Here is a 21,350-nt window from a genome sequence, read left to right as displayed (position 1 = left end):
CTCAGGAACGAACAAGCCACCACCCCAGAGACCAGCCCTCCGGGGCCCATCAGCCAACAGAGACTGGCTCCACTTACTCTCCAGAAGGGTTTTCGTGACCTACCGCTGTTGAGACTGTTAGGAGAATTTGAGTTTACCTCCTAAAAGAAGTCCTTTTTGATGGATTTGTATTATTGTATTATTCTACTGTTTAGAAAAACCTCTGCAAATTTGCACACTAGCTCTACCTTTCGTCTGGCTCAGCAGAGTAACAGTGAATGGACCCAAACGTGGTTTTTCTAGTACAAAGTGACATCAGGAGTAGATCAAAAGAAGCCCTGGGTGTTGGATGGATTTCATGGACAGCAGAGACAAAGTCTGAAAATCTTTTCCTCTGGCTCTGAGGAAAAACAAGTCCAGATATAAACAGGAAAAGAAAAACAATATGAAATAGAAAAGCTACCTTTTATGTTAGTGTTCACCCTAAAAATATATTAAAAAAAAAACAACCCACCAATTTTACTTAAGACTATAACTCTTTAACATTTCTTATCAGCCAGATGTTTTTCATTTAATTTTGGAGACTGCCAATATACTTTTAATTGATCCAAGTTATCTGCTGGCTTAGTTTCAGCCTCAATGTTCCCCTTCCAGTTCCTCAATAGTCCTTTGTTTGTCATTTCTACCCCAATGTGGCCCATGTAATCATGCAGCTTAATTATTACAGCAATTATATACCAATTCTTATTCAAGGCAGCCCTTCCTTATGCCTTCAAATGGGAGGAGCATCAATAGTCACACCACTTTTGTTACATAATCACCAAAGGTTTTTTTCAATAAATTGTCTAAAAGTGGCATCTTATACAAAATATTTTCTAAAGATAGAAGTTTGACTATTCCCACACCCCTGATATATAAAAGTCTGCCAAAAATCCCCTAAAATTTCTTTATAATATCATATCCAAGTGTGCAAATACAAGGTTAACATTATTTTGATGAATTCTGAATTCACGACAGGACCTGGGTTGAACCTTCTCTTAAATAGTCTGCAGGGGCAGACGCTGCTTTGCGGGGGCCTTTTCTGTCTTGTCAAGTCCGTGGCAAGTTGGAAGTGAAGGTGGGGCGGGGGGAGATACTGAGTAGTGTCCATGGTCCTTCTGGAACCAAGCTGCTCCTTGCTGCACAGGATAGTGGCTCAGAAGCAAACTGGTAATGCTTAAAAGATGGGGAGAAAAACTACCACAAACAATTGTTGGCAGAAAACAGCCCATACACTGTCTCCTCAGCTGCTTCCATAGGGGGAAAAAAAAAAGTAAAGTCAAATAAGCCAGAGAAATTCCTGAACCAATAAGGAACACTCACTAATAAATAGTATTTCTTCTAAATAATAACCTACTCTTCAATTAAAGGAATAAAAGGAACAAAACTTCTAGCTGGTTGTTTTTTTCTTTTCCCCATCAATGGAAAAACAACAAAACCACAAATTGGAGCCATGGAGGTAAAATCCGGACGAAATGGAAAACATTCTCTTGTCACGCTCTCCCCCTTTCGAAGGCCACTTCACTATGGAAGTTCTTTTACTGGGGCTAACAGAAGATCAGCTACTGTAGCTTTGATCAAGTTGGACTCTTGTTTTTGTAAAACGGGGAGTGAAAAAATTCACTAATCTTAATCTTAAAAAAATTTTGGTAAAGTTCTACAGATAGAATTATAAATTTGTATCTAAGCAGTAAGACAGCTGGGGGGAAAAGAAAGAAGATGGCTACAAAGTGGTGCCACACCAAAGTAGAGCATGAAGTCTTTGGGGGGGTAAAAAAAAAAGAAAAGAAAAGAATGAAGTCTTTGGTGCTTTCCCTTAATTCCCGTCCTAAGTAGTGTCTTCAATATTTTGCGAAACAAAGAGGACTAGGAATTCACCCTATCACTCACCCCAATTCATCTCTCCCCTTCCCTCTTCCTCTCTGCTCCCAAGACATACGACAGAAGCACAGTTCTGTCCAGCAGCACTTGGCGGACCTGGGGCTGGCAAGAGCTACCTCTAGCTACCCTAGCTCCAGAGGGAGGACAGGATTCATGGTCCTTCCGAATTTGAACAAATACAAACAAGGAACGAGATCATCTGGCAGTTGTGTTTTGTCACAGGTGTGCAACTTTACTTCATTAATTAAACCCCTTATGATAAATAATAGAATGAAGTCAGAAGAAAAATGGAAAAAGGAAAGCTTCAGAACCAGTGTGTTGCCCTGTTAAGAACATCTGATGTACATCAAGGAACTGGAAAGCAGGCATTTTCACCAAAGGACAATGTCACTAGGACATTCGGATTGTAATTATAAAACCAAGTTCAGAAACACGAAGGGGCTGGTGGAAGCCAGCAGAGGGAGGGGCATTGGCAGGGACACAGAACAATGAGCAGGTGCTTTGGGAGTAAGGCTCTGGGAAATGAAGGACACTGGCCCCAGGTCTGGGGTGGGCGTCTGGCCAACCATCTGGCCTCCAAGGGGGAAGCACACACCCAGCAGGATTCGAGAAGAGGGCATCGCTCTGCCTCCAAACGAGTCTCTAGCTCGCACTCCCAATGGATATGCTTTCCAACTTCCACATGGTCTCCTCAGGAGGATTTGCTTTCCGCCGTGTAGTAACGGTACAGGAAACCTAAGACAATAGCGCCTAGGATGGGCAAAATCCAGTACGACCAGCAACTAGAAGTGGGGGGAAAGCAATGAAGCTGTGAACACCTGATACCAAACATTTGCTATCTCTCAACACCCACATTTTCACATTTTTATGAGCAAAGAGTTTTTATTTACTTTGGGAAGTTTAACCGCTTTTAGCACCCAAGTAGCAGGAAAAAACATTCGGATTGGTATGATAATATTAAACAGTAAGTTTTAAAACATTAAAAACACAATGCATAGTATGATGAAAAAATATATACATACATATACAGTTCTTTATATGTTTTTACAAAGACAAGTAGTGGTTATATCTGGATTACGGATGGCTTAAATTTTTCTTCTTTGCGCTTTGTTTTTTACATATTTTATAATTAACATTTTTAAACAGGAAAAAAGCCACCATTTTATAGACATAATTACAAATTTAAAAGCAATACCATCTGATACAACTATTGGCAATGTTTTATCTGTCTCACATGTATTTTCTAAATTTAATCCTCAAAACCACCCTATGAAATAGGTACTACTATTACTCTCATATACACAGAGAATACAAGCCTTGTACCCAAAATCACAAAGCGAATTGAGTCAACCCGTCTGATTCCAGACCCATCCTCTTAGTCTCTAGTTAAGTTTGGACACTAACAAGGATACACACCCACATAGAACATATTGAAAAGTTAAATAAATAAATGGCAGTTGGCTTAAAAAAAAGTTGGGGTGCCTGGGTGGCTCAGTCAGTTAAGCAACCAACTCTTGGTTTTGGCTCAGGTCGTGATCTCAGGGTCGTGGGATCGAGCCCTGATTGAGCCTGCTTGAGATTCTCTTTCTCCCTCTCCCTCCTGCTCTCTCTCTAAAATAAATAAATAAATCTTTAGGGGGAAAAAATAAGGTCAAATAAAGTTAAATAAATCGCAGTTGGCTTGAGAAGTCCTGTAAGAGACTTTCCTTAGGAACTTCAGGATTGTCATCACTCTCTTTAAAATAATTCTTCTCTATTCAGCTCATTAGCACTGCTCATTTTAAAGTGTAATTTTTCCATGATCCAAATGACCTGCATGCCCCTCTACTAAGACATACGCAGCCTTGGTATTAAAAGGTTTTGAAGCCAATAAAACCAGCCGAGTTTCAATAACAAAAATGATTCTCCTTGCCTAAACATGCCTGGCACTTTGTACATTTAAGTATGGCAGAAAGCTGCCCCAGAGTTTAGAATGTCAGCCAAGGAGCTTAGTGTAAAAAAGCAAGCAAGCAAACTGGCATGTACAACAGCACTATGGCACATGGGAACTTTGAAGTCCAATGTCCCCAGAAAGGTAATCAATTCAGGTATCTTGGAGAACCACAAGAGACAAAAGTAGGGTCCTTGAGAAAACACTGAAGAGAAATTCTTCCGTGCAAAAGACTGAGAATGGTTGACCACCAGTTCTCATACAATCCTTTGTAATACTTAGCTGTCACTGGGGATAGAAGCAGAGGAAACGGATTTATGCTGCACCAGAAGAGTTTTAGGTGCAACAGTAACTTCCCAGCCACAAGACAGAACTCTGGTTTTGGAGATTTGCTCAGGTTACTGCATGTAGTTGTGACTCATTTGTTTTTATTGCTTTGTAGTATTACACTTTATGAATATACCAGAATGGATTCATTCCATTTTATTATTTTTTGGATTCATTTTATTAAGGAATGGTTATTTGGGTTGTTTCCAGTATTTTGCTATCTTGAATAATGCTGTTATGAACATTCTATGTATGTGTTTCCTGGCATACTTGTGCACACATTTCTCTCAAATATATCCCTAGAAATGGAATTTCTGGGTCAAAAGTTATTCATATTGCCAAAATTACTAGATAATGCCAAATTCTTTTCCGAAGTGATTGTACCCATTTATGCTCCCCTAAGAGGGCCTAAGAACCTTGGCGATCCACTTCCTCAACAACTTCTCTTATCTGTAGAATTTTCAATTTTTGCCCACCTGGTAGTTGTAAAATATATCTTATGATTTTATTTTATTATTTTTAAAATATTTTATTTATTTATTTGAAAGAGAGAAAGAGCACACATGAGCAAGCAGGGGGAGAGGCAGAGGGAGAGGGAAGGAATCTCAAGCAGACTTCCCACTGAGTGAGGAGACAACTTAGGGCTAGATCTCACGACCGTGAGACTATGACCTGAGCAGAAACCAAGAGTCCAACACTTAACCCACTGAGCCACCCAGGCGCCCCTACCTTATGATTTTAATTTGCATCTCTCTGATAACAAGTGAAATTAAACCTTTTTTTTTTTCATGTGCCTGTATTTGGGTTTCCTCTTCTGTGAAGTGCTTGTTTAAGTCTTTTCTCTCATAGTCTACTAAATTTTTTAAATTGATTTGTAGGAATTCTTTATGTATTCTGCATAATAATTCTTCTTTTTAAAGATGCATTTATTTATTTTAGAGAGAGAGAGAGAGAAAGCATATGAGTAGGGGGAGGGGAATAGGGAGAGAATCTCAAGGAGACTTCCCACTGAGCACAGAGCCCAACGCTGGGCTCTCAATCTCACTACACGTGAGACCATGACGCGAGCTGAAATCAAGAGTCTGTCCCTTAACCGACTGAGCCACCCAGGCGCCCCTGCATAATAATTCTTAACAAGTGCTATGTGTAGCCTAAGTCTGCTGCAAGTTTATGGCCTGTGTTTTCAAATTCTTTCCAGAGTATTTGGCTGAGCGTAAGATCTTAATATTAAGGAAGGCGAATTTATTAATAGTTTCCTTTAAGTTTAAATTTTTTAAATTCTCTGTCCTTAACCTCAAATTAAATTGAGGCAAATGTATACCTTCCAGAGCTCATACTATTGTATTCCTAAAACCACGGCAAGGGATATTTGAAGTAAACCTTTGAAAAAAAAAACCCCAAATCCCTGAATACGCATGCAATGCATATTTTTTCCTTCTATAAAATGCAATAATAGCACATACCTTACAGAGTGGTTGTGAGGATTAAATGAGATTAAGTTTTAAGTGGAAGTTGCATAGCGGGGCTGAGCTGCAGAGACTGTTGGCTTGACTTAACAGTAGTTAGCTGTCCATGCACTGGCCTCTCACCAAATGCGATTCCAAATTATGTCACAACATGATTTAAAAATTACTCAAAGCATGAACTTTTGAGATTACTCAAAACGATTCAAACTGTCAAAATTAATTTTGCTAATGGTAAGGAACCACTGAATTTGCAGTAATTTTGGCCAAAAAAATATACTAAAACCCCCTGACTGGTACTTTTTAAAAACTGAAATGTAGTTAACATATACTGGAAATATAGTAATACAATATTACATTAGTTTAAGGTGTACAACACAGTGGTTTGACAAGTTGATACTTATGCGGTGCTCACCACAAGTGTAACTACCATCTGTCACCATATAATACTTTCACAATACTCTTGACTATATTCCCTACTTTTCTTCCCAAGTCAAACTGTATTCTTCAATTATGTTATACATGTATATTTATGGAAGAACCTCTGGCCAGACATTATGTTGAACATAAGGAAGTCCATTAAGGGTATACTAACCTTTTGCATGGAGCATCTTTCGAAGGGTCCTGAAGAAGATGCATATTCAAAAGTTACCAAGAGAAACAAAGAAGATTAATAAGTATGTAAATCTTCCTGAATATCTATATAAACTTTGCAGCTGATAACAGAACTTCATCTTTCATGCAGTTTGATGTTTATAAACCTAATGCACTGGGAGGACCAAGAATTCTATTTCTGATAACATACTGGTACTCCCTAGTGAAGAACAAGTAAGGAAAGCATAGAAAAATGGCCTAAACTTTCTTAGATGTAGAAAAAAAAAAAGACTTGATACAAACTATACTGAAATGAACTAGCTGCAGTCACAATGACATGCCTAGTTCAGCTGGGCTTGCCACTGGCAGTAGCAAAGACCACATTTTCTGAAAACGTATTTTAAAAAATCAAAACTGTGTCAAAAAGATCAAATGTGAAATGCTCTAGAGCATGCAGATGATTGCTTTGTGGCTTATAGAAATGAACTGGTTACTCTCTGAAATCATAATAATTATGATTAGAAAGCCTAAGGCTTATTTAATAATGAAATGGGAAGAATGGAATTAAGGGGGGGAAATATCAAAATAACCTTAAAAGCAAATTTCTGGCAATAAAAAGTAATAAAGTACTGATCCATGCTTCAACATGGATGAACCTTGAAAACATTATGCTAAGTGAAAGGAGCTGGATACAAAACACGACATATTATACAAGTATTATAGAAACCCATTTGTATGAGAGGTTCAGCATAGGCAAATCTAGAGGCAGAAAGTAGATCTGTGGTTCCCTAGGGCTGGGGTGGGTGGCAACAGGGGAAGAGAAGTTGGAGGGGAACAGGAATGACTGTTAATGGTATGAGGTTTCTTTCTGGAATGATGAAAATGTTCCAAAATTATTGTGATTATGGTGGCACAGCTCTATGAATATACTAAAACCCCCTGACTGGTACATCTTATAGAGGTAAATTGGATGGTATGTGAATTATATCTTATAAAGCTGTTATTAAAATTTTTAAATCCAATTTAAGTAAATATCAAATGAAGTTCTAGAGTCCATTAATTAGCTGTATATACAAAAGGCCTGCTAACTTACTGCCAGAGGACAAAGCCATTAGCATAGGTTACTGCTGCCCAAAATATCCTCTTTGCCAATATGTAGAAGTATGCTAGGGTGTGAACACAGAATATTAACTCTGTTTAACCACAATTTTCAGTAATCACCAAGAATTTCGAAAAACCCTACATACTGGTCTAGATACTTTAGAGCAGATCATGAAATGAGTTTTAATTTCATATACCCAAACACTGCCATGCAAATGAATACATGCCCCAAACCCAAAAGAAATTAGCCTACAGGCAAGTAAAACTTTTAATAAAAAGTTTCAGATAAAGCACATAAATAAACTACTATACTTCTTTGAGACCTGGATGATTAACTGCTATCTGGGACATTTCTACTAGAATATCATCAGTCAGGTTAATTAAAACATATTACTAGTCGATCTTCGAGGAATACAGCAACTGTTTTATACATTTGGAAGGTGGTGGTTGTAGTAGTTATGGTAGTGTGTGTGTCAGATTAACTTATAATGTTGCCTTATAAAAGATTCCACTATAGTAGCCATGAAATAATTGAATTTCATCAAGAAAATGTCCATGGTCTTTTATGCTTTATCCACATATATACCAATGATTTTGGAACAAAAAATGTACAGTCAGTATTAAAAAAACTAGGACAATTTGAAAGGCTTACATGAAGGCATTATAGAGTAATGTATGTGTTATGTTTAATCTGTAATCATAGTAAAAGCCAAAGTTCATATTGCTGGATTCTCTAGATTTCAAACCTTTAGCCTCTTTTACAACTAAAAGCCTGGGATGTGTGCTAACTGGAGTGAAACTCAGACAATGCAGAAAGCAACTGAGAAAAGAAAGAGAAAGACCAGAGAGAAGACCATAATATGCTCCAACTGTAATAGTTTCTAATAAGCAATAAAAAATTTTAAAAACACTTAAAAAACAAAACAAAACAAAAAAAAAAAAACTAAGTACCTCAATTCCTGTTTTAAGATCATTCCATCCCTGGAGGCAAAAAGACCAATTTCCCTACCACTGGAGGAAAGAGAAGAGAAAGAAGTGGACCCTCTCTTTAAGACACTGACAGCTAAGTAAATGCCAAACTACAGTGACTCCACTTTTAATCAACTATAATGAAAGAGTTGTTTAAGGCACTGCTCTTAGAAGCCAAGTACCTCAGCCAAGTTTGGGACGAAGCCAAGTACATTATTTTTAATTTAACAAAATTAAAAAGAAAAGGTTTTGTTCACACAAAACCTTCCTTCACCCCCACCCTGCCATTCTTTCTATGCACAGCTCCCCAATTCCCATTTCCACTCCAAAGCTCTGTGCTCAATCTAATGGATGCCTAAGTGAAATTCCTGCAGTTTATGATTGACTTTAACTTACCCCTTTGTGTGTTCAGGCATATCTGGCTGGTTATGTCCTTGCCCACATCTTAATTTACATGCAAGATTTTTGGTCAGGAGAACAGGGACTGCTCAATTTTGGCATGGAAGGCTGTAATTGCAATACTATATGATTTCAGTTACAAGAGAGCAGATTAAATCCAGAGTTCTTCTACCAAAAGCCTTACCAAGTAATTAATATGCATGTTTCTGGAATACACTTCCGAACTACTAAACTGTTTTTTTTTTTAATTTTTAATTTTTATTTATTTTTTAAGATTTTATTTATTTATTTGAGACAGAGAGAATGAGAGAGAGAGAGCACATGAAAGGGGGGAGGGTCAGAGGGAGAAGCAGGCTCCCTGCCAAGCAGGGAGCCCGATGTGGGACTCGATCCAGGGACTCCAGGATCATGACCTGAGCCGAAGGCAGTCGCTTAACCAACTGAGCCACCCAGGCGCCCCGAACTACTAAACTGTTTTAAGCCTACTCTGATTTTAGTTCAAAATTAACAGAAATGAACTGTTTGAATAAACTGGTTTCTTAAGTTCGAGGTTCATTAAGGCGTTAATTCCCTCATAAAATAAATAAATAAACATGGACTCTGTAGGGTAAAAGGAAATATTTCCTAATATCTGAGTAGCCTTTTTATTAAGCTGCTCATAACTGAAACTATCTACAGCCTTCAAGTTCAAAGGTAAATCAGTTTCCTCACTTATAAAATGAAAGGTTCAGACCAGATAAACTCTAATTCTAAAGCCATATTTAATTAACTCAACACAATTTTCTGGCCCAAGGGCATTTCAGCAAAATCTACAATAGCAGCCTTCTAAAGGTTAGAGAGAAGGAAACACTATTCTCCCATGTCTGGAAAGACTGAAGGAGCACTACCCACATGTAGATTTTTCTATCTTATACCTGGTATACAGAGATATGCTCTTCTAGATACTATGATTCCAAGAGGCACTGTACCATAAGTATGGACTCTCTTTGATATGGTTAAGAGAATGACAAAGAAATGTAGTAATTGGCAAACATACATGAAAGGATTTAGGGGTCAGTGGGCATGGTTTCACCATGAAAACCATTTTTGAAAAAACATGGGAAAACACATGCTTAAGGAATAGTGTACTCTGTCAACAGAACATAAACATAGGAAACAATGCACCAGAATTATGATTATGATGCATTAAAGTATATAGATAGGGCATTTATAAAGTGAACCTTCAGCCTAAACAGTTTAGACTTTCAGAGATTTAAATAGAAGGGAAACCTACCGCAAGTGTATAAGGACCTTTTTTTTTTATGAGCTTATGTTTTATTTCCTAAATTAGATGCTTGCTATTCCAAGAGGATTCCAAGTATTTAAAATTGGAAAAAGTGGATTTTTAGCCACATGACACCTTCAGTGCAGCTCATGAGTATTTGGGTGGTCCGATAGTTTTTGCAGCTTTTTATTTAGAACACTGTGGTTTCTATGTGGCCAGTAACTTATGAAAAAACAACTTTGGAACTTTTGGTTTCAAACACCACTGGAAAGGATTTTCCCCCCATAATACAATGGACTTTATAGCATGAACTGTCACAATATGAATTTCAGTATTAATTTCTTAAAATCTAAAAAGTTTGACTATTAAAATACATGATTTCAACATTTTATAGTCCCAACTATGACATGGCCACGTGCGGATCTTTTTTTTTTTTTAAGATTTTATTTATTTGTCAGAGAGAGAGAGAGAGACAGAGCACAAGCAGGGGGAGAGGCAGAGGCAGAGGCAGAGGGAGAAGCAGGCTCCCCGCTGAGCAAGGAGCCCGATGTGGGACTCGATCCCAGGACCCTGAGACTATGACCCAAGCCGAAGGCAGCCGCTTAACTCACTGTGCCACCCAGGCGTCCCCCATGTGCGGATCTTGAGGACAGCCTTCTCAAGAAGCTCCAGTGTATTAATAATTACTGTCTTGTAAAGTATGTATCATCCCTAGAGTCAGCCCAGTCAAGTAAAAAATATCTCCCTGCATGTAAGGACAAAATTCAAAGATGAAAAACACCCTTTAAGACAAATTTCTGTATGACTCTCTCGAGAACCCACTGTGATAACATATATAAGATATCACTGAAGAAAAAATTTCAACATTCACAGAGTAATTTCTACTGGGACCAAAGAAGTGAAAAATTTGTTCTAACACTGGAGGACTAATTTGAAAAAGATGTTACCTTATCCTTCTAACACCTTCTTATGCAAAACTACACACTATTTCTAAATAAAGCATTATGAGAAGACAGTAATCCTTGAGATGCCTCAGCAATGGATATTTTGTTTTACAAGACGGATTTTGCCATTACATTCTATGCTTTATTTCAAAATAGTATGTTTCAAAAAAGAAATGTTAGACAAAATCAGGAACAGTGAATCAACCATGCAAAATTATTTGGTAAAGAGCAATCACTGCTCAGCTAAAGAGCACCTGCACAACCATTCCAAACATTAATGAACTAGGTTTTATGTATGACAGGAATATTAAACAATTCTTTGAAGGAAATTTTTGGTATGATGCAACTAAGTAACTACATTACATAATTATAAACAATGTATTCTTTTTAGTTTCTCTCCCATAAAAGAGAAGGTAAACTGATAATTATGTATGTGTTCTAGAAAACTATTGTATAACAAAAGTGAGTAGCATCAGGAAGAAAAATATGTATCTACTTTTAAATGCAACTTATAGATTGCTTCTAACATACATGGAATTTACTTAATTTCAAAAGTTAACTCTTAACCTAAAAAATGAAGTTTAAATAACACGTTAAGCCTTTATGGAGACAATCTTATTTGTTTTTATTTATTTATTTAAAAAGATTTTTATTTATTTACTTGAGAGAGAGAACAAGAGAGAAAAAGAGCATGAGGGGGGAGGCAGAGGGAACAGGAGAAGCAGACTCCCCACTGAGAAGGGAGCCGATGCAGGTCTCAATCCCAGGACCCTGGGACCACAACTCGAGCTGAAGGCAGACGCTCAACTGCTCAACCAACTGAGCCACCCAGGCGCCCCACAATCTTATTTGTTTTTTTAAAAGATTTTATTTATTTATTTGACAGAGAGAGACAGACAGCGAGAGAGGGAACACAAGCAGGGGGAGTGGGAGAGGGAGAAGCAGGCTTCCCACTGAGCAGGGAGCCCGAAGCGGGGCTCGATCCCAGGACCCCAGGATCATGACCTGAGCCGAAGGCAGACGTTTAACAACTGAGCCACCCAGGCACCCCTCTTATTTGTTTTTAAAAAACACATCAAATCCTGTTGCGTACGGCAAATGCCATCTCATCAAAATTCTTGTCTATGGGATACTGTTAAACAACAATCACTAACTGCACTGTATGTTAAATAACTAGAATTTAAATAAAAATTTTAAAAGAAAAAGTGGGTTTCTTGTAGGAAAAAAAAACAATCACTAAGATAAAAATTTTAAGTAAAAAGAAACAAGGTATAGAACAGTATGTGATTTTTTTTTAAGGAAGGGATGTTGGTCTGCTTATCAACTGATTGATCAATGGATCGATCTGTCTGTCCACCCATTTATATTTATGAATGCATAGAATCTCTTGGGAAGAGAAAACAAGAAAATGATAGCTGGCTACCTCTGAGGAAGGAGAACTGGGAGACTGAGAGTTGGAGATGGAAGGGAGTCATTTTATATATACGTAAAATATATATATAAATATATATTATTTATGTATTATATATAATTAACATAATTATACATAAAGGGTAGGTTTTATTTATATATAAAACGTATATATAAAAGTACACTTTTTTGCACTATTTCAATTTTTTGCCATGTACATCGTGTACTACCCATTCAAAAATTTAAATGGGAAAATGGTCAGGTTACTGAGTCTACTCATTGTAATGATACTTGGAGCCGCTGAACTGTCACCTAGATAGTATCTGCTGAATAAACGAATGAAATGGTACTGACTACTTCTGCCAGGTTAGCACGTGTATGTACCTCATCTCCTCAACTGCCGGCAGCTCAAACAACGAACCCACAAGTGGACGCATCATCCAAAGAGAAACATCATGGACCACAAATGTGTCTAGCTTACTCGCTCTACAGTAGACAGGCAGCCAAAATGACACAGAAAACACCAAGTGTTTCTTTTCTTTTTTTTTTTTTAATTTTTTAAAAATATTTTATTTGACAGAGAGAGAGATAGTGAGAGCAGGGGGGAGTGGGAGAGGGAGAAGCAGGCTTCCACGGAGCAGGGAGCCCGATGCGGGGCTCGATCCCAGGACCCTGGGATCATGACCTGAGCTGAAGGCAGACGCTTAACGACTGAGCCACCCAGGCGTCCCAACACCAAGTGTTTCTAAGTTGAGTTTCCATAATCCAAAGCAGACCAAAAAAATGTTCACTCAAGTAGGAATAGAAGACTGATGGCTCTCAGCATGGGGACTATTCCAGGGAGGAAGAGATTCACAGAGACAAAAAGGTTTGTAATTCTTTTTATTTTTTTATTATTTTTTTATTTTAAAGATTTTGTTTATTTTTATTTATTTGACAGAGAGAGAGAAACAGCATGAGAGGGGATAGGGTCAGAGGGAGAAGCAGGCTCCCCGCTGAGCTGGGAGCCAGATGTGGGACTCGATCCCGGGACTCCGGGATCATGACCTGAGCCGAAGGCAGTCGCTTAACCAACTGAGCCACCCAGGCGCCCAAAAGGTTTGTAATTCTAATCCATTATCTACGACTGAAGCAGGTGAGCAAAACATCTGCTGCCAGATCTGTAGTTTCTAAGCTTTTGCATTTTAGTTTTGTATATTTCAGGGCCTTGGACCTCAGACATTATCAATCTAACAAGAAAACAATGGTGACCATCAATTATTTACCTCTGTTGTAGCAAAAGGAGTGGGAAAGGTAGTTGCCAAAAAACTGGGGAAAGGTTTCTGATTTCTACTCTGGAATAGCACATTCTCAGTGGCTTTTTTTTTTAATTTTGCTGGGGGCGGGGCGGGGGGGGAGTAGTTTCAGGCAGGGAAGAGATGGGAAGCTGTGGGGGGAGGAGAGAAGTGGAGAAATGAAGGAAGGGAAAAGAAAGAGAAGGGAAATGAAAACTCCGTCCCCTGAGGCAGAAGTCACCTCTTAATTAGGCTTAAAAAAGAAAAAAAAATCACTTCTTTGTAGAGGTTTAGGAACCTGTAACCAGAAGAAAGTTGTTTTTTTTTTTTTAAGATTTTATTTATTTATTTGACAGAGAGAGACACAGCGAGAGAGGGAACACAAGCAGGGGGAATGGGAGAGGGAGAAGCAGGCTTCCTGCCGAGCAGGGAGCCCGATGCCGGGCTCGATCCCAGGACCCTGAGATCATGCCCTGAGCCGAAGGTAGACGCTTAATGACTGAGCCCCCCAGGCGCCCCCAAAAGAAAGTATTAATGAAATGAATTTTACATCCATTACTCCATGGTGAGTGAAGAAAAATTAAGAAAGGAGACATCTACATCCTAGATACAGAAGTGCCTATTTAAAATCGTTGTAAGAAATAAATCTGAGGGACCAGGACTTTCTTCCTGGAACCGGAATCAGGTTGGACTATAGCTCTGTGAAAACCTATGTAGATGGCCTTGAAATTTTTGCCAAAGGTTTTCTTGCCTGATCTGCCTAAAATACAGCAGCATGACTGGGAACACTCTATAACCTACTCTCCACTTAATGGAGACTGTCCTTTGGGTACAACAGACACAAGGAAAACAGCTTTGAATATACTGCCTTTAGCCACTGTTTATACCAGGCAGGGGCCAAACTACATTTGGAAACTTCTAAATTAATACAGAATTCAGTGAGTTGAAAGGGTTTCTTTTTCTGTATTTCTTACAAAAAGTCCAAGGCTCAGCAGATTTAATTTAGCTGAGACATCTCTAACTCATTCTTTGGCCTATCCCAGGTAGACCGTGCTTCCTGCAGGAGAGAATTAAAGTTCCCCAAGTTTTCAAATGGAAAGATGGGCACATCATTTAGCAAAAAGCCTGGTGCTTGGCTACCTGGGTTACTGCAAATGCAAATTCCCAAGTCCCACCTCCAAAGACTACGAATCAGTAGTAGTGGAAGCAAGAAATAGACACTTCAGAAACATGCCCAGGGATTCCAACACAGGTGGTCCAAGGGACAGAATCTGAAAAACACCGCACTCCATTCCCAAGAATGGTCCTCACCACATACTGAATCACCAAGGAAGAAAAATAGCAACAAGAAGCAATTTGTAGACTTTTAGACAATTATAATTCCCAAAATATTTTCTATTGTTTTAGTAAAGACGCTCTCATGATTGATGTGTGAAAGGGTTATGGCTCCTAGATACAACGTGTATCTCTGGCACAAATGGGAATATCCCTTGAATTAAATGTTTACTTTAACCAAGACCAATGTCTTCTAGACAGGTCCAATATATTCAGCAAGGCCACGCACAGCTCAAACTTGACCTTCATTACATGTGCCAGGAGGGGGAAGACAGACCAACCAACAGTGCTCCGGAAGCATTTAAAAGAATCATTTCACCCCCCCTCATAAACAATTCAACAATTCAGAATAGCAGAGTGTAGCAAGACGGAAGAGTTAATTTCCACAAACACTCTGGATTGCACAGCAACAGATTGCCGACATTGTCCAGCAATGATGTTCTGGTAGCAAATGAACTGCTGTCCCTTTAAGTGAAAGGGTAACCTGATAGCTGTCTGAAGGAGGAAGTCAAGAAAAAGCCTGAAGTAATAAGGGCAATGAAGAGCCCCGCTTGTAGGAAGCTAAAAGGCTTTCATATTTTATGCCTGGTATGTTATGCAGTGCACATTAAGTTTTTCAAATATTTACTCTTTCATTTTTGCTGTATCACTGAGTAAATGAAATGAGTATAGGCCTATGTGAGCCTATACGATAAAAGGATTAAATCTGGGTAACAGGGACAGAAAGGCCCATTCCAGTCAATTACTTCAATCTGTAACTCCTCAGACTTTTAAGTGAAAATCAATTTTCCAATGATTTTTTCCAACACAGAATTGTTATCACCTGTACTATTTAATGTAAGAATAAGAAATACTTTTCTACACTGAACCCATAAACTAATTTCTTTCAAAACCATACTGGCTTTAGAATTTCCTTTTTTTTTTTTTTTTTTTTTAAAGCAAATAGAAGCATGAACAAAATGTTTCCTACTGTTTAAGACTCAGCTATTCTTTTTTTCCTGAGATGGCACTCAGTCCAAATTCCTGAAAAAACAGGATTTTTGCTTGGGGGGAAAAGTAAACACTTCTCTTGTTAATTTTTTTAAAAGCCGTTCTATTTGAGTAAATAGAAATATAAACACTTGAAACACATAAGAAAAAGAGATGACTTCTTACCTTGCTACCACTTTCAGGTTTAAGGTCATTCTGTTAAAAAAGGAAAACAAGTAATATTTTAAGTCATATCCAAATGAATTCTCACCCTGGGCACTATGTGCTTGTTTCTAACCTTAGACCATGAGAATACATTCTGGTAATAGAGAATTCTCTGAGAGACATCAAGGTCTGTAGAAAGGCAGATGCTCTCCCTGCCCCAACTCTGGGCCTATCAGGGTCCCTTGTTAGAACGTCCACAGTTACCACCTTTAGCAAGGAATTTCCAAGAACCACCAAATCATTCTTTTAGGTAGAGATGTAATTGCATTACAAAAATCAATTAAAAAAAAAATTCCAAAATCACTTCCCTTAACTTTTCAGATAACTAACGGTGTTGCTTTACATACAAGAAGCTGTATCTTGGCACAGCGGGCAAAAGGATTTGGGAGAATATGTAGCCTGATGGCTGGGTTCAATGAGTTTCCGTTTTAATGATTCATTCCCCCTCCTTGTGTTCTGTGGCTGTTCAGCAGCTTCGTCTCTGTAAGCACTCCTAGCTCAGCTCGTTCTTACCGGATGCACATCACCAATATAGTACTGCTTTAGCATTTCTCTGGCATCAGCGGAGTGGCCGACATCTTCAAAGCTCTCACTTGCATCTGCACCAGCTTGTTCCAGCAGAACCTCTTCTCCCCCAGGATGCTACAAAGAAAAGATATTTGCTGAACATTGGGCCCGCGGAAATGAAAACTAATTTATGTTACTTTCCCCTCTTCTGCTTTTTTTTTCCTTCCTTAACGGGAGTCGTGGGACGATTCACCACCGTATGCCAGCTGATGGGATGCACTGGGAAGAACACAACATAACTGGTGATACTCGCACCAAAAGTGTATAATACTGGCCTAACTGGGGAGAAATCTAGGACAACAGCAAATTGAGAGAGAGTCTACAAAACGACCGGCCTGTGATCACCAAAAACATCAAGGTCACAAAAGCTTCAGAAAGCCTAAGAGCAGTTCCAGACTGAAGGAGGCTAGCAAGACAGCACAACTAGAACAACGTGTGCTCCCGGCTTAACTCTTTTTGCCAACATTACCCAGACGGCCGCAGAAACCCAAATGGAGACTCTGGTCAAGGAGTATATGCAATTCCTTATTCTATTCTTGCAACTCTTCTGTACGTCTGAAATGGTTTCAAGATAAAAAGTCCAATCAGTGGCACCAAAATGACTCCCTCTATACCTAGGAAGTAGATCCTGTCTATGACTGACGAGCTATGTGTCCCTGGACAAGGTACTAAGAAACAGAGAGGTCTTTGCTTTCTTGTTTATAAAATGGAGATAACAGGAGCACCTATCTTAACTACTATTGTATCAAATGACATAAAGATACGAAATACTTTGTAGAGGTGTAGTTTATATAATAGGCTACCATCTGTGACTTTAAAAAGCAGATACATATATGTGTGTGTATATATATACATGCATAAAATCTCTCTGAAAACAATGAAAAGAACCTGGGGGCTGGGAGAAAAGGTAGAAGGAAGATTTTTCACTGCAGACCCTTTTGAAATTGTTTTACCAAATAAAGTACCACCTGTTGAGAAAATAAAATATTTAAAAATTACATTTAGCACAGTCCCTGACTTAAATATTCAATAAACATTTACTTACAATGAGCAAATTTAGAATTTACATGACATATCTAAATCTGTATTTTTAAAATACCAGTGATGCTTTTAAGTAGTTTTTATTATAACAACCTTTTAAGCAGGAATAATATTATCATCCTTATTTTAGTTGGTTTTATTTCTTTATTGGGAGGGGGGAACAACTGGGGGAAGAGGCAAAGGGGGAAGGAAAGGGAAAGGGAGAGAGCATCTGAAGCAGACGCCCTGCTAAGCCCAAATGGGGGGGTTCGATCTCAACAACTGAGACCACAACCTGAGCTGAAACCAAGAGTCAGAAGCTTAACTGACTGAGCCACCGAAGCACCCCCATCCTTTTTTTTTTTTTAAGATTTTATTTGTTTATTTGTCAGAGAGAGAGAGAGAGAGAGCACAAGCAGGGGGAACAGGAGGCAGAGGGAGAAGCAGACCCCCCGCTGAGCAAGGAGCCCAATGTGGGACTTTATCCCAGGACCCTGAGAACATGACCTGAGCAGAAGGTAAACGCTTAACTGACTGAGCCAACCAGGTGCCCCCATCCTTATTTTAAAGATGAATTCAACTGAAGCCCAAGAACTCTTAACTGTAACCTCGCAAAGTCACTTGCCTATGAGCTCCCTAGGACAAGGATAAGTTCTCTATTTCTCACCTAAAAGGTCTCTGTCCAGTATCTCCCATTCCAGTACTTAAGCAGGCTGTTTTCAAGCAAGAGTAAGATAGCCATCACTCATCTGTCATTACAACTGAGCTCTCTCAGCTGCGGTGAGCCATTTGCTTTGGAATTGTGTCCCAATGTGCTCTGTAAGATTTTATTTATTTATTTGAGATAGAAAAGGGGAGAGAGAGAACACAAGTGGTGGGGAGGGGCAGAGAGAGGGAGAAACAGGCTCCCCGCTGAGCAAGGAGCCCCATGTGGGGCTTGATCCCAGGACCCTGAGATCACGACCTGAGCTGAAGGCAGGCACCCAACAACTGAGCCACCCAGGCGCCCCCCCCCCCCATTGTGCTCTATATACCTCAACTATGGAAGACAGTTTTTCCTTATGATACATCCCAACTATTATGTTGCCTTTCAGAGCAAAAGGATAATAAAATCTCTTAGCAGCATGAGATTATTTCAGGAAATGGCTGAATTTATGACTTCCTGCACCGCTCTATCTATAGCTACAAAGTATTTTCATTTTCACCACTCTCTCACCACTTATAAATAAATAAGAAAGTGCAACACTTGGGGTCCGTGGGGACTCTGCTGGTGATCTCAGAGTGGTGAGATCAAGCTCCCTGTCGCCCCATGCTGGCCATGGAGCCTGCTTTAGATTCTCTCTCCCTCTTCTTCTGCCCCTTTTCCCCACCACCAGAGGTGTGCGCGCACACCCATGTGCTCTCTAAAAAAAAAAAAAAAATGCCACTCTTAAACAATTATATAATATATATCCATTGTTTTTACTGTATATTCAATCATTTCAACCATTATGCTATAATTTTTATTGAGTACTTATTTGATAGAGTAGGCAGTGATAAATAAGTTTTTGTGTTGTTATCAAAATGAATTCATACGGTATACACTATCTTATAGCTTGATTTTTTTTCACTGAGGCAAGGGAGGTTGGAGTGGTCAAAAAAAACCTAGGTTTAGTACCTCTCACTTCAATATGTGGTTTTAATACAGATGGTTTAAAACAAGCAAGAGTTCAGGGAATCTTGATGACTGTTTTAGAACTCTATAAACTTCAGAAACTATTTAAAATCAAATGGCAGGGGCACCTTGGGTGGCTCAGTTGGTTGAGCATCCAACTCTTTCGGCTCAGGTCATGGTCTTGGGGTCATGAGTTCGAGCCCTGTGTGAGCGAGGAGTCTGCTTGAGATTCTCTCCCTCTGTCCCCACCCCCTACCCAGCGCTTGCTCTTTCTCTCAAATAAATTTTAAAAAAATAATAAAATAAAATGGCAGCCCAGCTGAAGGCAGCACACTAGGCCTGAGGCCACAGCACAGCCAGGGCCAGCTCTGGGAGAAGGTAATGCCCAGGCTGAGGGCCTGGCCTGCAATCCTGACTAGGCTGGCTCTCAATAAATTAAGATGGCGCGAAGGGCGCCTGGCTGGCTCAGTCAGTAGAGCATGTAACTCTGCAATAGGGTTGCACGCTGGGTGTGGAGATTACATAAAAATAAAATCTTTAGCGGTGCATGGACTGCTCTGTCAGTTAAGTGCCTGACTCTTTAATTTCAGCTCAGGTCATGATCTCAGGGCTGTGGGATCGAGCCCCAAGTCTGGATCCACGCTGAGCATGGAGCTTGCTTAAGATTCTCCCTCCCTCTCCCTCTGTCCCTCCACACCTCTCTCTCTAAAAAAATATAATAAAATAAAATCTTAAAAGAAAAAAAAAAGATGGCAGGGGCTGCAGCTCGACTCCAATGTGAGCCTCTGGGTGTTCCTGCCCATGTTTATCATCACCCTCTCTGTGGGCATGATCCACCATCCTGCTGCAGAGTGACAAGAAACTCACCCAGGAGCAAGTATTTGACAGATGAAGTCCTGATACAAAGCAGAGACCTCCGGAAAACACCCCAAAGGATGGATTTTTCAAAAAACTAAAGGGAAAACACTACTACCTTCTCTTATGACTGATATCATTATGCTCACAGACATGGTAAAAGGGAATTTAACAATGTCCTCCCAATTATTCTTACTTGTGAATGGGTAACATGACATGCTCAGGCTTTCTTACAACCAAAGTCTTATTTCCAATGACCCTGTTTTAAGCCTATGCTATAGCAAGGAATTCAACTATTCGCATTAGCTGCATCTGGGTAAATGCTACATCCTGGTACTTCTATGTATTTGGGATTCAGAGCATTTATTCTCTCATTCTGGGCCAAAATAAAGCCAATAAGCAGTCAAAAATTATCCAAGCAGGGGCGCCTGAGTGGCTCAGTCGGTTGAGCGTCTGCCTTCGGCTCAGCTCATGATCCCAGAGTCCAGGGATTGAGCCCCGAATCGGGCTCTCAATCTCCCTTCTCTCTCTCCCTCTGCTGCTCCCCCTGCTTGTGCTCTCTCTCTGTCAAGTAAATAAATGAAATCTAAAAAACAAACAAACAAAAAGAACAATCCAGGCAAAGATGACTGGAGCAGCCATGGCCATGCCCACAGAGAGCAACAAAGCTTTCAAGGCAAAGTGGAAAGTTCTAGAGCTAACAGATTGCCAGTGGGCACTTGATGTCAAAGAAGAGCTCATGGCCAAAGATCTCCACTCTGAAGGCATGTTCAAAAAAGAATTGTAGACCTCTATTTATTAAAGCAGGGATTAGCTCTGTTGGGAACAAACAGAGTAGCCCTTAACCTTGTAAGCTGTTTGAGCTGGGGCCTCTCAGAATAAAAAGGAGAACACGTGAGCCCGTGGACGTGCAACAAGGATCATTCTTGTCTGAGCCAGGTTCCCTTATGTTCGAAACTGGAGGAAATGATTGTGCTCGGGGTGACTTACAGGGAAAGAACTATTTTTAAAATGTTTAAAAATTCCCTTCTGGTGACAACAGAAATGAAGGCAGAGAAAGGGGAAACTCAAGCTAGTGATAATATATATATGAAAATTTAGCGAAAATTCTATCTTTGGAAGAAACATTGCCAATTATAATAATTACCATG

The 21,350-nt window shown here is 39.4% G+C and overlaps 1 protein-coding gene and 1 pseudogene across 1 annotated transcript in view; one reads left to right on the top strand and one right to left on the bottom strand.

The window, feature by feature from the left end:
• Window positions 1-1,730: 1,730 nt before the first annotated feature.
• The window catches only part of LOC110594228 (cytochrome b5 type B), a 35,076-nt gene continuing 15,456 nt past the window's right edge, over window positions 1,731-21,350 (bottom strand). The window contains exons 2-5 of the mRNA XM_021705726.1: window positions 16,617-16,745; window positions 16,065-16,094; window positions 6,215-6,243; window positions 1,731-2,681 (exon numbers count right to left, since the gene is read on the bottom strand). Coding sequence (XP_021561401.1) covers window positions 2,591-2,681; window positions 6,215-6,243; window positions 16,065-16,094; window positions 16,617-16,745 — 279 coding nt within the window. The 3' untranslated portion in view covers window positions 1,731-2,590. The remainder of the gene's footprint in view (window positions 2,682-6,214; window positions 6,244-16,064; window positions 16,095-16,616; window positions 16,746-21,350) is intronic.
• On the top strand, window positions 19,892-21,001 carry LOC110593669 (annotated as a pseudogene).

Source organism: Neomonachus schauinslandi, chromosome 16 (genome assembly GCF_002201575.2).
Source record: "Neomonachus schauinslandi chromosome 16, ASM220157v2, whole genome shotgun sequence".
NCBI classification, from domain to species: domain Eukaryota; kingdom Metazoa; phylum Chordata; class Mammalia; order Carnivora; family Phocidae; genus Neomonachus; species Neomonachus schauinslandi.
The sequence above is the reverse complement of the archived record's forward strand: the minus strand, read 5'-3'. Positions and strand labels throughout refer to the sequence as shown.